We start from the raw sequence: 20,076 nt of genomic DNA, 5'->3' as shown, positions 1-20,076 counted from the left end.
CTGACATTCTGTCTTTGCTTCCTGTGCAGCTTGCCTGAACCTCTTCCCCCCACACATGTAGATGCTCTCGAAAGCAAAGACCTAGAGTGACAAACTCAGTCTGACAGAACAGAATAAAATGAAACTCAGATGTAAGTTGTTGGAAATGTCGTTTTTACACAAACATTTTCAAACATGGATAGCAATTCACAAAACAAAAAAAAGCCACGTTCTGGTTCTGCTCAGTTTTGAGTGGTAAAAAAGAGACTCCCGTGACAAAATACGAGAATGCTTTCTCTTGTTAAGTCTCCGTTCTCTTCAGTCTCCCTGAGACTTCTACAAATGACCACACAAGGGCCACCAAGGCTCCCCAGCATTTCCCAAACACTGGGAAGAAAACAATGAAGAGCAAAGCATGGCACGAATTCCCGGCCAGAGGATAACAGGAGTGTGTCACTTGGAAATGAAGGGAAAGGCAATAGCAGAAAAGCAGCTGCACTGTGTCACAGAGGACACAGGCTGCCCAGCGCTGAAAGGACAGCGTCCACCACTGCTTCATCTTCACACTCACAGCAGACGAACACTCAACAGAAGAAAAATCATGCACACACACACACACACACACACACACACACGTGTATGCCTCGTCTGAACCAACAACCTTCTTAGTGGAGAATCTATTTAACACAGTATTTCTTTGATTTGATCCAATATTACTTAGTTTACCCAACTTTAACTATTTTCATTAAGACAAACAAACAAAAAAAAAATCCCACTATGCTTCAAATAAACGGAAAGCAATCAGTGAACAGCAGTCAAGGATGCTGGAGATGAGGGGGACAAACTCCAACAGGAGGAGCCCCAGCCATGCCTACCTGTGGCCAGGAGGGTGGGGTCAGAGTTCTCCAGTGTGTTTAAGCCTGGCTTTAAGACAAGTTGTCTCAAGAAATTAAGGGTTTTCCTTCCTTGCTTACCAGTTCTCACAGAGCAGGACCTTCAGTCTCTGGTTTTATCAGTTAGGAGAATAGGTCCCTGAGGAAGCAGGAGGGCTGAGAAGCAGAGAGCAAGACTATCTGACACATAGTAAGGTAAATGTGCGGGCAGCTCTCTCGGTATGACCATCCAAGACCCAACATGCCGAATACCTGAGAGTGCATAAATTCAACAAAGGGTCTACTTTGCCTACTGATTAAACTCCACTCTGCAGTTCCACGTAGCAAATAAGTCAGGGAGATGATCCAAGAGAACTCCGCCCCCATGGGAACCAGGAGAGAATCCTGGAAAATGAGGTAACTCCGCAGAGCAGAGTCAAGGCTGAAGGGGTGGACTAAATAAACCTGCCGCTACTCTCCTGCGCCGTCAAGGACAGCAGCAGCCATGGAAGCTAGGTCTGTAAGGGATAGCCAAGGATCCTGTCTCCACGCAGGCTCCACTCGCTCTTCTCAGCCAATGCAGTAGCATTAAAAGCAGTAAGTGGGGGGTGCTGAGGTGGCCCCACAGGCCAGACTGCACGCTGCTCTTCCTATCACCCAGGCCAGACAGATCTAGTGATCTGATACCTCTAGTCTCTGAGGCCCCTGCTCTCATGTACAGACACACTCACAGACACAGAGAATTAGGACCAATCTTTCAATACGTAAGTAAATAAAGCTAGCAGGCAGCGGTTTAAACCAACACAGACAGGCTGGTGGGGTGAGACTGGCACTGTGACTTTACATGACTCTCCTGGATGGGATTTCAAGAGCTCCAGGTTACACGGGTCACAGGCAGTCTGGGAACTTGTACTGCATCAATCCTGTCCTGCACCCTGTGTAGAACACAGCAGACCAGTGATGCCAAAAGAGATTCTGGTTGAATCAGGAAGCAAAAGGACCTTTCCTCCAGGCGGAGAGGAGAATCTGCTGCTGAGCCGTGAGGCTTGCGAGCGCTCATGAGCAGCACCCTCACTGCAGCCACATCAGGCTAGAATATGTTCAAAGGTTCAAACCTCAGAAGCTGTATAAACTTCCAAGTAACCGAGTGCATCAGTGCTTCTAACGGATCACTTCAGCCCCACCTCAGTGAGAGGAAACGTCCCCTGCTCAAGCAAGCAGGTGACATTCTCTCTGCATAAAGCCTAATCCTTGTGGCTTCACAAATTGTTGCCAAGAAACATAGGAGCTAAGACGGTTCAAATCATCCCAGTGTGAAAAAGGTCATTTAAAGGGCAGATATACGGGCAAAGGAAAACGACTTTACGTGTGAAGTTCTGTTTGAGAGATTAGAGCAAAGGAAACGTCTTCAGAATTTAGATGGATTTGGAGCCAAGCATGGTGAGATTTCTGTAATCCCAGAATTGGGAGGCTAAAACAGGAGATTTTGGGTTTAAAGCCAGCCTGGGCTGAACATAGTGAGACCTCATTTCAGTAGTGAATCAGGCATTCTTGACTCCTTTTAAACATAAGATCATTATTTAAAAGCTCACAGCTTGGGGGCTGGAGAGATGGCTCAGAAGTTAAGAGCAATGGCTGCTCTTCAGAGGTCCTGAGTTCAATTCCCAGCAACCACATGGTGGCTCACAACCATCTATAGGGAGATCTGATGCCCTCTTTAGGCAGGTGGATGCATATGCAGCAGAGCACTCATACATTAAATAAATAAATTTAAAAAACAAAAACAAGTACTCATAGCTAGCCATGCATGGTGGCACTTTCCTTTAATCCCAGCACTCAGGAAGCAGAGGCAGGCAGATCTCTGGGTTCAAGGTCTACAAAGAGTTCCCGGGCAGCCAAGGCTACACAGAGAAACTGTTTCAAAAAAAAAACAAAAAACCAAAAAACCCAAAGGTAAACTTGGACCTGAAACAGGTCTTGCTTTGTTGCCGTGCTACTGTCAAGCTTCTGGCCTTCAGCAGGTGAATGTCCCCTCACCAACTTGCTCTCACTGATACTCACTCCTGACCCTGAAACAGACAAACAAACCAGAAACAGAAATTGCTCAGAACACAGCACATCAAAGCTCTTCTCCTGAATGAAACAGTGTTCGGACTTTTCCTGTGGGCCACATCCTCTGAAACAGTATTGCTTCTCCAGTCAGGAAGATGACACACTGGAAGCCCCTGAAGTCTCCATGATCCCATTCCTGAAACATGAAGTGAACCATTTTGCCTCAAGTTCAGAACATTTTTCCTTGCCAAAACTAAGCTTCTGGGGAGTTGGACGGGGCTGGGATTTGATCATACCTGCAGGAAACAACAGCTGCTCCACAGCTTTGGACTTGGGTCGCTGGGAAAACAAAACTCAGTCCTCCGCTGACGGGTGTGCCAAGCTTGCCAGATCTCCTCCAGAAGACCAGAGAGATGAAGACATCCGGTCCCCTGCCCCACAGGAGGCCTACAGAGCAGCAAAGGCCCAGCCCCACCCGCCAGTAAAGGGCTCCCTTTAGAACACGGCAGAGGTAACTGGTTCAGTACACTTCCTTCTCTTCCCCTCAGATATGCGACACTCAAATAAGGTTGAAAAACTCAGTACATTGTGTACCTGTATGATGACCACCCGAGCCTAGGCACTTTCAAGAGTGAGTCCTTCAGAAAGGGTGACCCTGCTGCTGGCCCACAGTGAGCATCTTTATCCCCGCATTGGAATCCGACCAACTGTAGTTCCTACCCATCTACTGGAGGCTCCATCCCGGGGGAAACATGTCTGCTTGCCTGCACGGAACATCATGTATCACCATGTCAGGGTTTTGTTTTATTTTGTTTTCCTAACAATCTTTGTGAGCCAGAGCTTCAAAGCAGTTCAGGCTCCAGTGTCTTCTCACAACAGAGCCGCTCTGGTAGGAAGGGCTGCCCAGGCCCTGCGCCCCTTCCTGAGGTGCTGTGAAGACGACTAAGTGAGCAGTCACTACTTCCTGCTGAGTGGTGATGGGCGCTTCCATGCCTGGCACTCCCACCTGACGTGGACTCACAGAGTTAGAAGCGCACACTTTAATTTCACACCACAGGCTTGGATCAGTGCCATCATTTCCCATGAACCTGTTTGCTTAATATGACAGAGGGACCTTCTACCTGTCACACACATCATAAGAAATAGAGAGCAAAACAGATTCGCCTAGAACTAAGATTAAGAGCCGTTGTGTATCCATGGAGCTGGACTGTAGAGTGGCAGCTGCTAGGCCCACGTGACTTCTAAACACTTGAAATGTTCCGAGTCCAGACTGGGAGGGACTGTGAATGTAAACACTCCACACTTCCAGCTCAATGCACGAGAAAGTGAAATATCACCCAGGGTTTTTTTGATGTTGGTTACGTGATAAAATAATACTTCTGGTATGTTTAGATATTAGGTTAAATAAAATATGCCACGAGATGTTCCACCTGCTCCATTTACATTTTTTAATGTGGTACTAAGATGTTGACACAAGTGGTTGTATGGTATGCGTCCATGGGATGGTAAACTGCTCTATCATTTTCTACAAGACATTAATCAGCACTTTCCTCTCAATATGGTTACTCTGCCCCATACTGTCCCGGCTCCTAAGTCACATATTACCATCTTAGCCACCATTGAGATTCTGAGTTTTATCAAACACATTTGGTGAGCACATGTAGCACATTTCTGTGCCCACCACCTTTTGCCAAGGGAGGCAGAGACAGAGGACGGAGCAGGAGACCCCACCTCAGCTGTGGAGAGCATCAGTTGCCCGCCTGCATTTCTCTGCCACCATTCCAAGTTTAACCTCTCCCCACTGCGATCTCCCCTCAGGAGGAGGGGGGTCTGAATGAGCATGTGCCATTAATAAACTGGATCTAAGCAGCCAAAAATGGAATACCTGTATATAATTTGAATCGTGAGAAAAGAATCACAGCTTCAAAGTGTTTGCACAGCAAACCAGACAGAGAAACAGAGGACCTTTCCACAGGATCATCGGGCCTTCCTGGGCCTCGCTGCCGGGATGACCACCAGCCAGGCAGTGGGGCAGGGCTGCAACTGCCCTCTCCCGCCAGCTCCTAAAACCTTGGCTGTGCTGCTTCCCGGCTCCCTTTCCCTTGTGCTCTTCTCTAGGTCTCTAAGGGATCCTGCCCATCAGGAAAGGACTGTGAGGTAGAGCAGCTGCGTGGGCTTCGCCACCTCTGTCGGCCTCCCATGGGGACAGACCGGAAGTCACGTGCTGAACAAGAAGGGCTGCTGTTCCCTGGCACCGGCGGGCACTGCCCTGGCCACACAGTCTTCAGCTCACACTGGGGGCACCATGGCTGAAGAGGGAGGCAGCTGCAGTGGTCAGCAGCAGACCCCTGCCCCACCTCCTGGCTCTTTTCCTTCCTATGTACTAGCTCTTCCCCTCCGTCAAAGACTGAAAACTCCTCCTCGGCACTGGAGCCATGGCTCCGAGGTGAGAGGTACTCACTGCTCTTCCAGAGGACGGTTTGGGCCTCAGCACCCAGGGCTGAGAGCGCACAGCTGCTCAGGCTGCAGCTCGGATTTTCTGCCCTCCATGGACAAAGCATTTGCATCCATACAGATACACATATCATAACTCATAAACCTTTCTTTGAAAACCTCGTTCTTTAACCACGTAGTAAAGAGACACACACCAAATGTCCTAAACCTGCATCTCAGTGTTCTTGAAAACATCTTCCTTCTGGCTCTGCCATAGCTGTGGGGCTCTGGGTGGAACCCAGGGTCTGCAGCCCATCAGCTGTCCCGTTCCCTGGGCAACATGAACAAGAGATCCAGTGGTTCAAGCTGGAGAGTTGTCAAACTCTGAGGAAATGACGTACATGGCTCTGGGTAACTGAAGCCACAAGTGAGCAATGTCACAAGCAGAAAATCCTTACAGGGAAACTTGTAACTCTCAAGACACAGAAAAGCAGGACCTCGGCCAGGACAGACTGACAGAGCTGTTCAGCCACACTCTTAGATCCTATTACTGTTCTAAGCTCACACTCTGAAAAGCCTGCTTGTTTTGATGCGCCTGTGACCACATACACTTCAGCCAAGGCATGGGTCCGTGTGCTCTTCCGCTAGTGGCCCCAGACTCTGGCCCATGAGGGTCTGGACCAAGGACTGGTCCTCTGATCACAATCACTCTCCATAACAACCACACAGAAACTTCACCCACCCCAGTGGCTTTTCTGAAGAGGGAAGAGTTTATTGCAGGTTGGGGATACCTGGAGAAGGCAAAATCTAACAGTGAGAGTGAACTGCGGGGTCCACCCGTTTCGAAGACAAGCAAGTAAAACAAATACAGTTATATATACAATTATTAAAAAGAGTGGGGTGGTGGAAAACAGGAAAAACTGCCAGCAGCCTTCCAGAAGGTTGGTCACAGGACATTCAAGGAGCACCATGCGCCCCAGTCCCCGCTGGGTCTCAGCAGACCTGCAACAAATGGCTTTCTGCCTGCTCGTGACAAAGAGCAGAGGTGAGAGGAGACCCTGGTGATGGCACAGCAGAGCTGACCCTGCTCTGCCAAGAGCTGCTGCACATTCCACAGCCCACAGGCCAACTCCATTAGCATTTCCTAAAACACACATAGGGGAAGTCAGGGGAAACTGAGGGCATGTCTGCTAGGTCTGTGAGCCCTGCACCCTGCGGGAGGGCATCTGCTTCCTGAGGCATCAGAATGCAGTTCCCAAAGTCAGGAATCCCGGAGGCAGCTGACCCTCTCAAGGACTCACTTCTATTCAGAAGTCAAGTGCCTCAAACCCGCTAAGTAGAGGAAGAGACCATGTTGCCTCTCACAGAACGGATAGCTGTGTCCTGAGGAGGGAGCACTTGGGAGCGTCCTTCGATAAGGAGAATCCTAATTCATCCAATGCATTTCTATAAAAACGATGTAGTTCCAGATGAAGTTGCACATTCTCTGGGGAAAGCGGCCAAGTGTCTACTGGACTAAAACACAGATGATTTAAAACAAGTCACTCCAAATCTGTCCCCATGACTGGCACGGCTTGCTTGACACAGCCAGGAGCTAGAAAGGGCAGAGCCCAAAGTGCATGAGGCCATGCTGCACACTGGCTCCAGGACGCCCCAGTTCTGTTCTCAGGCAGCGACTGAACATGCCAACAAACTGTCGAAGCAGCAGTCAGGAGAGAAGGGCTCTTTCAGCGAGGAGGTGATGGGGCCTGGTGAGGAGCGGCCTTCCTGGCACGGTGAGAGAGCGGCTTTGGCCTGTGGACACAGAGTTCAGTCTCGATGGCGACGCCAGGTCCCTGCAGGATCACAGCCAGAGGTGGCTGGAGGACCAGCGGGCCTGGGAGACTCCGGTGGGGGCGGGGCCTCCCGGGCTGAGGGAGGTGGGGGCGGGGCCTCCCGGGCTGAGGGCGGGACCGGCGAGGTCTGCTCCCTGGATGGTTTGCTGCTGTCCCGACAGTGCTTGCTGCAGAAAACCTGCCCCTCTTTATCTAGAGCCGTGTTCTGGGGAGAGAGCAGAGATAACACATCACCCAGGCCTGGCTCCACCACACTACCAGGATCAGAGAGCAAGACACAGCATGCACAGGACACAGAAACAGAAGAGGAGAAATAGGCCAGGCAGCCCTTATCCCAGCCTGTGCTGGTAGCAGGGGAGGAATGGTGGGACACACGGCCCTAGAACCATGCCAGCTGGGCCTACAAAGGTGGCTGCACCTGAATTTTGAATGTCTTGCTTATACCCATACCCATTGCCAGTCTCTGCCAGCTACATGAGCTTGGCTAGTACTCTTAGCTAAAGAAAGTTATTGTCCCAGGGATATGGTACTCAGGTGTCATAAGAATGCCCTTACATCCCAGGGCATATGCAATATGCCCAGGAATCCGCTAGGGTAGTAGCAAACATGCATCCTCCATGGTGTCCTTGCCTGCCCCTCCCCCTACGAGAGAGGCCTGCACTCTGCTGTCTTCCTGGTCTTATCTTCTCACCTCCTCGAGGGTGCAGAGGCCCCGAGAGGAAGGTACTCGCTTTCTGACCCATCCCAGGGTTACCCAGGCATGGAGCCTTCTTTGCCTCACTGGGCCTCATATGTGCCCTGGGAGCGAGCAACTGTCATTTACTGGGTTCACGACAAATGGGGGGACTGCGGGTCTTGGGTACCACTTCAGCTATACGATGAAAGGACCAGGAGGCATTTTGCAGTCTAACTCCGTAGGCCAAGGACTGTGCCAGTACAAATGAACTAACAAGTACACTAAAGGATGGAGAAAACTCGGGTGACGCTTCCCCAGGCTGACGGCTGGTGGCCTCCAGGCCGTGCTCCCCATAGCTCCTGGCAGTCTAAAGCTGAGCACCCATAACTTTCGGAGGACAGTTACTGGGGGAAGTGGGAAAAGCCTGCTCTGAAACTTAGCTCTGCTGCTGGTATCAGTCCGGACCACTCCACCCCAGCAAAACTCTCAAGAGATAGAGCAAACACTCATTCCTACCACGGACTTCCTCCCAGTAAAGGAGAACCACACAGCCCGATTATTTCCCCTCTTCTCTTCTGGCCAAGAGAACACGAGCAGAGCATGCACGGCAGAGGGAAGGTCGCTCGCGGTGCAGTTAGTACGTACCATGGCCTTGGACCTAGTCAGGGGGAGCAATGCAGCAGCGGGAGAGGCAGGAGGGGAGAGAAGCAGGGACAGAAACTAGACTTACTTTCAACAGAAGCGACACGATTAACAGTCTTGTCTGTCTTAAATAAGGAAAGAACCCCAAGTCCCCGTCCATCCCCCCAAAGTAAGCAGAGAGCCTCTGGGTGGAAAAAAAATTACCCTTTGACTAACATTTCTCCCTCTGCAAGAGCAAGGAAGGAGGTGTCTTTCTGGCTTTCTTGTCATTCCCTTCTCTGCCACAAGATGGCCCCCTTCTGGTTTCTGAGGTCGTTTTTTTTTTTTTTCCCAGTCCCTCACTGGGACAAAGAAGCCACCTGGGGAATACACTGCCCTTCATCAGCTCACCAAGCATTGTGCTGGAAACTCAGTAAAAGCTGAAGTGCAACCCAGAGTGATCAGCCTCTCTGAAACTCTTTCTGATATGATCGTGTCGTTATCCTGGAGGCTAGATAAAACGGCAGCTCTGGACAAAGCCCTGAAACCTCACGGAGATACTCATCCCCTGCTTTCACTTGCAGGAAGATGCCCTTCGCCTATGTAAACAGAGCTGCCGGTCCCGCTCCTGACACGCTAAGTCTAGCACAGAGCTCCCCAAAGGCGTGCTGGGCTGGGCTGGCCAGGAGGTCAGTGGGTTCAGAGGACCCGCAGTACCAGCAGGAAGCTGAGGCCTGAGGCTGAGACAAAGCATGCAGCTGGAAGAGAGGCTGAAAGTTAGGTGTGGCTGTCATGAGCACAGGGTGCTGAGTACCGGGATGCGCTTCAGGATCTCCCATAGTCTCAACTGGGGAGAGAACAGAACTCTGAAGTGTCTCTCAAACTGTCAAATCAAACTGTCAAACGAAATGCAGACAACAGTGTCACTTTAGTGTCTTTCCCCTTTCTGAGTCAGCCCCGCCCTAGCATACTATCCACTGGGGCCTCCGGCACCTGCTTTGGGGAGAATGCTGAGGTGACAGGAGACAGAAGGACCTCATCCTTAAATATCCACACCGATCAATAACCGTTCAGCTACAAAAGCACACCTACTCTTCTGCTACCGAGACCATATATTCAGGAATGACAAACTCATGCCAGAGACAGGCATTTTGTAGTTCTTTTAAATATGAAAACAATTCAAAACTGTTCTCAGTTGTACAGTTATGATACATATGACACGGGGCCCAGAAGTGTGTCACAAGTCCTACCCAGCAGCCACACACAGGCCCAGCCCTGACTTGGGGAAGGATAAGCAAGAAGCTGTTTGCTACTTTTAGGGCCAAGTCAAAATTTGGCCAGCTGCCTTTTGAGCCATTGAGAACAGAGACTGCCAGAGACAAGTCCCAGGACTATGTCCAGTAGATTCTCAAGGCAGTGAGACCACTGGCAGGTCCTAGTGCTCACAATCTGCAGACTTAGGCAGAGAATGCGGTTAGCTGGGTGTCACCGACGTGTGCCAGGCAGCTCCTGCATATACGTCAACACAGTGTTTATACAGTCGCCTTCTTAAGGTTCGTTCAGTCTCAGCCACACTCCGTTAAAACTCAAGGGTTTGACATCCGACTAGCTCCACTAGCAAGGGGAAGCCGCTCCACAACACAGCTTACACTGGGCCCTAGGGAGCACTGTCAATCATTCTAGACCCTCAGTAGAGGTGGTCAGGGGGCACAGAGCAGGCCTGATGGCCATTAACTCCAGTGACCCACTGGATAAAGTCTCGTAAGTGCCGGACACAGAGCTGCAAAACTTACAAGTCTTGGAAGATTGGAAAGCTAATGGACAGAAGATAGAAGTTCTGACGCCATCAAATCTCTTCAAGTCTTTACTAGACTTGAATATATATTTGGGGAGGTTATTGGGGCACACGCACATGCTGAGTGCACACACAGTCCCTGAGCTGCACCCCTTGCACAAAGGCAGATCCTTAACGGTTTCTTCTCCCACTTCCACAGAAGTGGCCTACAACACCAAGCATGGCGCACACGCGCACTGCTTCTGCTCACGGGCTGGGTCTCCAGAGAGAACCCCTGGGAAGTGTCCTCCTGCTGTGGGCTTCAGAGTGACGGAAGCCATGATTCTGTGACAGCTCGGCCTTTCTCCGGTTTCCAGAAAAACATCGCTACAGTGGTAGGAAAAGCCCCAACTCCGGCCTTCCTGTGTCCATCAAGGGGCACCCCAAAGTCCTACAAGGGAGCGCAAAGCCCAGCTTGTGCACTCAAGCTGTGAGGGGAGGAAACAGCAGGGAAGTCTAGAAGGCAATGGGAGGGGGCCTACCAAATGAACCAAGACCCGTGGAGGGAGGGAACAGATCACATAGCAGGGACCAGGAATGGGGCAGGAGCTTAACCCACAGCAGATTTGTGTCCCTACAGGGCGTGGGCTCCTGGACTGCCACATTTTCCTGACGTTCCTAGACCACGCTGTGCAGTGAGAATGAGTCCACTTCCCTGTGCGTAGGGAGGAACACTGAGAACCTCTCCTGAGGAGCAAGAGGAGGCTCTAGAAGCAAATGACAGAGCTGCAGGGACGGCCTATCTCAGGCACCTGCCCCTCGGAGAGGCAAGTTCCCGACATCCATGCCCCTGGCCCTATGTCTGCTGCGGGTGGGCAGGAGGACAGTGGCACCGCTGGCTGTTGGAGACCTGGGCTGACTAGCAGGTGGGAGATACTCAGAGCAGCTCCCCGGCGTCAGCGACCTCACTGGGGTTTATTTTTCTGTCCTGTACTTTCTTTTGGCTCTCCTTAATGCTACTTTTTATTTTTTGTGTTTAAATATTCAGACTCATGACCTTACGTATTTTGGAAGAAGTACAAAAATATCATTACTACTTTTAAAATAAAACTCTAACCATGAAAAACAGTGTGCATTTTTTTTTAAATACTTCTATGGGTTTAAAAACACACCAACTATTTTTATTTTAACCAAACAATCTTTAAAAGGTGAAATTTGTTAACTTGGCTGTTTCCTATCCCGAGCCCAAAAGCAATCTCACGTCAGTCAGAGGCGGGGCCTTATTTCCTGACACTGCCCATGCTGTCGGCTGTGATCTCTCCCTAGATGTAACTGCAGCTATGAGAGGTGAGGCAAGCCCCAGCCTGAGCCCCTGTCACCTGCCTATCACTGCGGTTCTGTGTCTCCCACCAGCCCCTAGCTGCCATGCAGAGTCTAGGGAACAGGGCCAAAAGCACCCTTCACATGCCAGTCAATCCTCCCGTGGAAACAGAACATGGAAGGCACCCGCTTCCATGAGCAGAACCCTGCCTATCTAGCTCAGAACACAACTCCAGCTCAGCAGCCAGGCCAGATGCCCCCAGCTCTCCGGGGCAGAGCTCTGCATCCACTTACCATGATAACGGAGACCCCGGTGGTGGTGCTGTTCTGTTTGGGGAGCGCATTATTAAAGTGCTGTTTTAGTTTACCTGTAACCTCGGCTTGCATATTATTCTCCTGGGATGCATCATCCTGCAGAAAAGAACCAGACACAGTGATTCCACATCCTCAGCTTCAACTGCTCATTGTTACCCCCACCAGCAACCTAGCGATGTCATCCTAAAGAGGCTCAGCCACAAGAACAGAGTTCAGTTCTTTCCAACATAATTGTTGTCACTGTGTAGCGCCATGAAAGAGCACGGGACCAGCACGCATGAGACCCTGGATTCCATCCGCAGCGCGGCAGAGACACGGAATTCCGCAGCACCGTGCCTCAAGCCTTCAGGCAGACAGTCCTCTGGGCGGCACTGTTTAGGGTTCTCAGGTCCTCTCCCAAGGCATGTACAGCGCAAGTCATCCCATGGAAACATAAAAACTAAGAGTGTATCATTTTCATGAAGAATTGATGTGTGCCGTGCCACCTTGCTGTAGCTCTGGTTACCTGGCAGGCTGAGGAGGGAACGCAGCTTGAGCCCATTTCTTAAGTTAAAAACAAAACAAAACAAAACAAAACAAAACAAAACAAAACAAAACAAAACAAAACTGGCGAGAGAACGTGCTGCATGCTCAGGCTCAAGCTCCATCCCCAGGACAACAGGCATTCAGCTGATAGTCCTTTTGGGTCACCAAGGGATGTGGTGTCTCCTCTACTTGTGTCTCAGCCCAGGGAAGCAGTCTGAAAAGTGGACGGATACAGCAGTACAGCCCTGTGGCTAATTAACCCCGTGTACGGGACTTGCCTTCTAAGTTCACCTTTTGCCCACAGAGAACATGTGATCAGTACCACACCCTCTCTGCTACCTCTGGAAGAGAACACCTCTCTTTCCAGTCCACAGGACTGAATGCCGTGTGGACAGAGAGGTCACAATCTGAAACACATTCATCTCTGAGTAAAACACAAACCCCAAAACTACAACAAAGTCATGGAATGGGTCCTTAAAGAGCATCACGGCCAACCCCACTTTGTAGATGAGTAAACTGAGGTCCAGCAAGGGGCAGACTATCTACTAAGCAGATGGGGGCCGGGGAGAGACTCCGGTATCAGCCATCTTCTCCCATGAGACTTGATCATTAGGATAGACATTTTACCTGTCATAGAGTTCGAATGTACAATTGTGTGTGTGCAAAAAAGCATGCTGCTGACCACACAACATAAACGCATCCATTCCCTGGGAATGTGGGTACTTACTGACACCCAGGGGTGACTCAGAATTTCTCCCGCAGTACAGCGAGCTTCAACGTTTACCTGAAGCATTTGACTGATTAACTCCTACAAAGGGGAGAAAGGGGAGGAAGGGGAGGGGGAGACCACAGAGGAAGAGAAAGAGGGTGATTCCAGCATAAATACAGAAATCAAAAGCCAACACAGCAGCTCAGCCACTGGGGCATGGAGCCCACCACCCACATGGTCAGCACTTATGAGACAGGCAGATCCACTGTCTGTGTGTGCACAGTGCCTGGGACTGCGGCATCTCCCTCCAATCAGAGCAATTAGACTGCATCATCTAAGACTTCCGGGTCTCTATCCTCACTCCACGGCACACTGCGGTACTCTCCAATTTCACCACTTATGTTTACAGAGATTAAAACAGCAGTGGAGGGAGGGATCTCAGATCTGTGGTCCAGATCTCAAAGTCTAGTTAGGGACTCCAGAGACCTACACTATATAAACTTACAGGAAGGCGACACATTAGAAGTCAAGTGTCAAGAGCCCCACGCTGTGAGCTGCTACAGCCCCACATGCAAGGACCCCACAGTACATTCAGGAAGAATCCCACACACTACCTTGGCAGAGTCTGTAATGTTGTCCCAGTAGGGGGCTGGAAACTCCAGCTTTCCAGCCAGGATCTGGTCAAAGAGATCTTCCTGGAGGTTGTTCTCACTAGAGAGAAGGGAACGAAAGAACAGAGTCACAAAGAGTGTCTGAGCTCCAGGAAGGAGTAGAGGCTTTTTTGGGCATGTCACTGCTCAGTTGTGTGTCACAGCTGCCTGGTGACAACAGGATTTTCCTTGTAGACAATGAGCCACAGGACGCTTCCTAGGCCTGAGAACCGAAGACAGAAAACGACTCAAGGAGAGTTTCAGTTTAGGAAGCTGAAAAAGGTGGTACGTGTGGTATAGATGGCTACGGACTTAATGCCTCAGAAAAAAGCTCGTAAATGCTCAAAATGAAAGCCAGGTGTTGGGGCCTGTTCCTACAGAACTGCACACCGGAGAGGTAAGGCAAGCTTATCACTTGAGCATAAGACCAACCAAGGCAATATAGCCAGAGCCCATCTCAGGGAGGAGAAAATATACACATACAATATATACACACATACATACACACACATACACATGTATACATATTCACATACATATACACATATACACACATACATGCACACATACACATACACATGTATACACATTCACATACATATACACATATATACACACACATGCACACACACATACACATGTATACATATTTACATACATATATACACACATACATGCATGCACATACACACATACATATGTGTATATATACACACATATAAACATATATACACATACATGCACACACATATATGTAGATATGTATATATACACAATGCATGCACATGTGTATACATTTATGTAATCATATATAATATATATTTAGCTCTCTAAATGTGTATATATTTATATCACAAGCAAATCAGAAATCACAAATCATGAAACCCTCGGGAAGGCTGGTCATATCACCATCGCCCAAGTGTAGAACAGAAGCCATCTATGCAATCTTTATTTCTTCCTTCATAGGAAGGTTTCTATGGAATCTTCTACTTTTTTACTGAAAATCATACAAAGTTCAGAACCTAGGTTTTAAAAAATTCCATGACATAATTTGCTCCCCACCACAACCCAACTTTCCTTGGTGCTCGGTCTCAGAAAGCGAATGCTTCCAAAGACGCCAGCTAGGCTTGCTCAGTCACGGAGAGCGCTTGGATGCTCTCACGTGGGCGTCTTCCAACCTGAGCTGCTTGGCCCTCCCCAAACACACATGTGGCGTCTAATGGATCCGTGGCTCTCAGTGTGGAAACAGGGAAGGGAAGAGTCTAGATGTGGGATGTCCCCATGTGTGGTGAACACAGGAATAGAAACAGGAAACACCACAGGCCCCACCAAAAACTCAGAATATGCTGTGAGATCAAAATTAAAATCCAGAAGCACAAGTCAGCAATTACCTGTGAAGACTGCTAATTTCTTAGAATTTTTCCACCAAGCCTTTGGGGTTCTGATTTCCACCTTCTCAAAGGGGACTTGGAAGCAGTGTCTAGGGACAATCGCTACGACTCTCAGATGACATGGCTGCCTGCTATACTCAAGGGCAGCTTTTGTGAGACTTCTGCTTTGGCCATGCCAATGGCCAGAAGTATATTGAGGAGCAGGGGCCAGGTGGGACAAGCAGGCAAGGCAGAGGTCACCGCTGCACACCTGGAAAGCGGGCGCACACGACTGTCTGTGAGGAAACCAGATGGTTTCTCTCCTCTGCACTGCTGTGATCAGCTCAGTGCTCCTTCAAATGGAGTGGGAGCTACACAGAAGAACCAGGTGGGGTTTTACAGAAGCCTTTAGAAGTGAGAGCCTACAGAGCTGATGCTGTCAGAAGAGCACATACATAACCGACTCTCGAGAGTGCCCTACTGCTCCGTCCCTCTCCCCGTGTACTCCGGAGTCACAGGTGGCTTACACTGATTTGATCATTCGGCCAATACAGACCTAAGTGCTGGAGTCATCCACAACAACCTTTTACAACAGTCCATGGACTCTGAGCAAAAAGGACCCCAGAGGGTTAATCAGATAGAATGAGACTCCGGGGATCCACGCTGTCAATGTCCAGAGCTAAGCACCCAGTGAAGAACAGCCCCTGCAGACGATCCATTCCTTCCTGGTAGTCAGGTACAGACAGCTAATCTGCTTGAACCCACAAGGGATTTATCATGACATTTATACTACAAGGTCTGCTGGGGGTGCTTTTTTATTGTAAAACAATATATCCCTTAGATGACGGGGCCATGGGTGTAAAACAGCCCATTAAGAAAAAACAGTCTCTCTTTCAGTGACAGATGATGAAAGGTTCAGGAAGGACACCTGATAAGGTCAGTTAGCTATTTCACACACAGCCCTCATAGATGAGCGCATGACGGAGAGACCTGGGAGGTGGGAGGTTAAAAGGGATGGACCAGAAATCTCAGAACAACCTTACAAATGCTTTAGTCAATGGCTGTGGCATCGCTCTGTCTTGGGAAAACTCCGGGTATCTCTGGAAAGCAATCTGTGTAAAAGCTGACTCTGATGTTGAGGAGGTGAGGGGCAAGTGAGTTCAAGAAGTAAGAACAAACAAGCAAACAAAAGGAGAGCAAGCCAGAGCTAAAACCCAAAGACACTGAGAGAAGAAAGACGGCCATTAGAAAAGGGGAAGCAGTAAATTCCCAATAACAATTTCAGTTCCAAAGCTTTCAGCTGAACAAATACTTTGTAAAAGACAAAGCACTTTGAAGAACTTGTTTAAAGAACTTTAATATGTATTATAAAATAAATAGTTGCTTTTATTTGTTGATACAGGGTCTCATGCAGCCCAGCATGGCTTCGAACTTGCTACAAAGCCAAGGATGGCTTTGAACTTCCTGTCTCCCTTGATCCCATGTCCTATATGCTAGTGTTATAACAAGAGCTGCCGTGCTGGGCTTTTTAATGTTGAGGATTGAACCGAGAACTCTACCAACCAAGTGCGCTCCCTCCCAGCCCTACAGTCACAATCATGCCATCCACTCTAGGCAATAATCACTTAAGCCATCACACCCTTAATTCCCCACAACATGCTTTTATATTGGCAGTGGGTTATAAGATCTCTAACTTGTCTGTGCACGTCACACATCATCTCAGTAGCGAAGAGGAAAAACATGTCCCTGCAATGTAAAAGTGGGACAGCCAAGGACTTCTGACCCGAGACAGCCCCCTCAGAATGCTGTGGGCAGCTCTTGTCAGCCCGAGTCACCTCTCCATCTCCAGGCTGATGCTGCCCTGGGTGACATCCAACTAGACCCTCACCTGGGACAGTCAAAAGGCTGCTCTCCCTGGCTGCACACTACAGACACTAGAGGGAGTAGCGAGCGTACCTTCCCTAACGCTGACCCTGCAAACCCCTTTCCCTTGATCTCAACTTGGCTAAGTCATGAAGAATTCCATGTCAACTGGTACAGTTATCACCTGTTAGTAAAACACATCGTCCTTCTACATTTGACTACCCCTCTCAAGAAATAAACCATCACCCCCAAACCAGCCCAGGGCCCGAGTCACTGTTAAAAAAAGACCACAAATTATCCACCCTCTACTTCTTCCCTTCTGCACTGTGCAGTGGAGTCCTTCAGTCAATTTCTCCACATTCACTCTATGCTTATCCACGTCTGAGCGCCAATCATGCATACCCAACCAGTAGCTCCTGGTCATTAGTCTTTGTGTTCCATGGTTCTACCACCCAAGCTCTTCAAAAGCAGACTAAACATTTCTGTGTCATTCTGTGCACAGCAATGATCAATAATCAATAAAAAAAAAAACCTGTTGAACTGGAACTGAAAATGTGAGAATTAAAAAAAAAAGTATACTTTCTAACTTTTTCCAGGAAGTTTTCGTAGCAAACTGTTTGGAGAGAAAGGATAAGGTATTTTTCCTTCACTGACCCAATACGACACTAAACACAACTACACCCTCCTCAAAACTCCTTCTAGGGAAGCCGAATCCTCACTTGCAAGGCTTACGAGGGGGGCTTTTGGGAGACAGGCAGAGTTCTGAGAGCAGAACCGTCATCAATTGAACTGTGGCGTCTTTGGGAAAAGTCCCTAGAGGGGCAGAGTTCAGTGGTAGAGCCCCTTGCCTAGCAGGAAGCCTTGAGTTGAACCCCCAACGTCATTAAAAGAAGATAAGACACTTGGAAATTCCTCGAGGTTGCCCTTCCTTTCTGCTGCGTGAAGTTCACAGAGAAGATGGCTGTGCACCTCACCGGACGGCAAGCCTGCTGGTACTCTGCTCTTGAACCTCCCACCTCCATCACGGTGAGAATAAGTTTCCAGTCTTAATGAGCCACATAGTCTCTGGCAGTTCCTTACAGCAGCCAAAACGGACTGCAACCATGGCGCTAAGGACGTGCTTGTGAACTACTGCCATCACTTGGAACACCGTGTTCGCTGTTCACCAAATAGGATGAAGGAGGCCGTGGAAATACCCGAAGCAGAGGAGACAAACAGATCAAAAGAGGAGCTGCAGCCAGTGTGGCTGGCTCAGCCCTGGACCAACGGCTGGGCTGGGCAGCTGCAAGCATTTCCAAGGCTGGCTGTGCTCACCTCTGTCCATTAGGTCAGCACGCAGCTGCCAAGTGTCAGCTGTCTGTTTCCAGGCCAGCTGATGCCAAATTTTCTACACTTCACTTCTCGGGTAATAAATGCTACATCAAGGACCAAAACTACCATAGAGCGCTCTTTCTTGGTTTATGACATGGGAGCTGGGTGATTGAGAAACTTCACATCAAAATTGAGTAGTTTAAAATGCTGCTCTCGGATCAAGTAACCGTGGTGCCTATACCAAGAGCTTCCAAAGGTACACTGAATGATTCAGGGTTCTACATATGGATCTTTAAGTTCCACCCTTCCTCAAAACGATTCAGAAGCTGCAAAGTCTAGTCTAGTGCCACCAGGCACATGCAGCCATGGCCCTCAGGCTCATACACAAAGCAAAGACCTCACGCCTGAAGTATGGTCAGGCTAGGGACAGCTTAGAAGCAGAGTGTGCACAGACCCTGTGTTCAAGCTCCCATAGGAAGGGAGGGGAGGGGATCGAAAGGGAGGGAGGGAAAGATAAGAAAAGAAAAAACAAAGACAAAAATCAAAACGCCAAAGAAAAACCTTGAGTTTTCACCAGTAGGCTGTAAATTAAGACAAACAGCGAAGGGTGTATTTATAGAATCTTAAACTGGGAATTTATTCACTGGCTTCGGGTCCTTCCTGCCGAGAGCTGGGTGTCTGGGAACTGTTACCTCCGGAACGGCGGGAACCCGCAGAGAAGAATGTACGTGATCACGCCAGCCGCCCAGACATCCACCTTCAGGCCGTAACTGGAACAGAGCGAGGGAGAGCAGGTAATGGCGGCTCTGAGCTTGTACCACGCTGCTGAAGTGCTGTCTCTGATGGGACCACACCTTCAAAGGAGGAGCTGTCCTCTGAAAGGCCGTGTGCTTTCTCTCCATCTGACCGCTACCAGGGACCGCCTCCCACCCCGACCCCCAACCCTGACCAAGGTCAGAAGCACGGGCCAGATAAGAGCAAACTCACACGGAGTCAAGCTCACACGTGGGTCACATCTCTCTGCTCCCCAGTCTTCCTTCCCAGGATCCCTGGACACAAAGCAACAGTGACAACTGTGTGCCTTTGTCACCCGTGTCAGAGCGTGCTCAGAGACACGCAGACTCTCACCCTGTTTCAGCAATGATCTCGGGTGCCACGTAAGTTGGGGTACCACAGACCGTGTACAACGGGCCTTCAACCACCGTCGCCAGCCCAAAGTCTCCCAGCTTCAGCGACTTGGTTCCGTCTGGGTATTCGCACACCTGGAACAGAAAACCGTCAACAGTCATCGGTTTGTGTGGCTGTTGTTTCGGGTCTTTTTTCCTCCCCTTAAACAGTTGTGAGAGGGACCTTGGAATTAGGCGGGAAAGACACACCACTGACTTTTAAAACTTTTTAAAGAAAGTTTTTCTGATAAGAGAACCATAGCTGTAAAGGCCTCAGAGACTTCTGTCCAACTGTGTGAACCTGGAAAGATACAATTTTCTATCTTTGCAGGAAGTGCCTTCCCTCAGATGCTGACAAACCCCACACTTGCTTACATAAGCTGCTAGTTCAAATGGCTGCTGCATGGCAGTCAAGAGACCCCAAAGCCAGTAAGAAAGAAATTAACCTGTATTCAGTGCTCAGTGTGGTTCTTAAGACACTGGAGCACCCAAAGGGTCAGCGTTTATTAAACATAAGTACTAGGGGCCTCTGAGAGACTTGTCTGCCTTATCGGGGCCTGCAGACTTGCTTTCTGGGCGGCCAGTGAAATGAGCTGTGTGTTCTT

The 20,076-nt window shown here is 49.3% G+C and overlaps 1 protein-coding gene across 4 annotated transcripts in view; it reads right to left on the bottom strand.

Annotated features, from left to right (window-relative positions):
* Window positions 1–6,087: 6,087 nt before the first annotated feature.
* Dclk2 (doublecortin like kinase 2) overlaps window positions 6,088–20,076 on the bottom strand; it is a 128,846-nt gene continuing 114,857 nt past the window's right edge. For all 4 annotated transcript variants that reach the window (XM_032898142.1, XM_032898143.1, XM_032898144.1 and 1 more), the window contains 6 exons: window positions 19,434–19,567; window positions 18,998–19,075; window positions 13,726–13,822; window positions 13,130–13,210; window positions 11,857–11,973; window positions 6,088–7,376 (listed from right to left, as the gene is read on the bottom strand). In XM_032898142.1, coding sequence (XP_032754033.1) covers window positions 7,146–7,376; window positions 11,857–11,973; window positions 13,130–13,210; window positions 13,726–13,822; window positions 18,998–19,075; window positions 19,434–19,567 — 738 coding nt within the window. In that variant the 3' untranslated portion in view covers window positions 6,088–7,145. The remainder of the gene's footprint in view (window positions 7,377–11,856; window positions 11,974–13,129; window positions 13,211–13,725; window positions 13,823–18,997; window positions 19,076–19,433; window positions 19,568–20,076) is intronic.

The sequence above is a fragment of the Rattus rattus genome, chromosome 3 (assembly GCF_011064425.1).
Source record: "Rattus rattus isolate New Zealand chromosome 3, Rrattus_CSIRO_v1, whole genome shotgun sequence".
NCBI lineage: Eukaryota > Metazoa > Chordata > Mammalia > Rodentia > Muridae > Rattus > Rattus rattus.
This window is presented reverse-complemented; position numbering and strand designations above follow the sequence as displayed.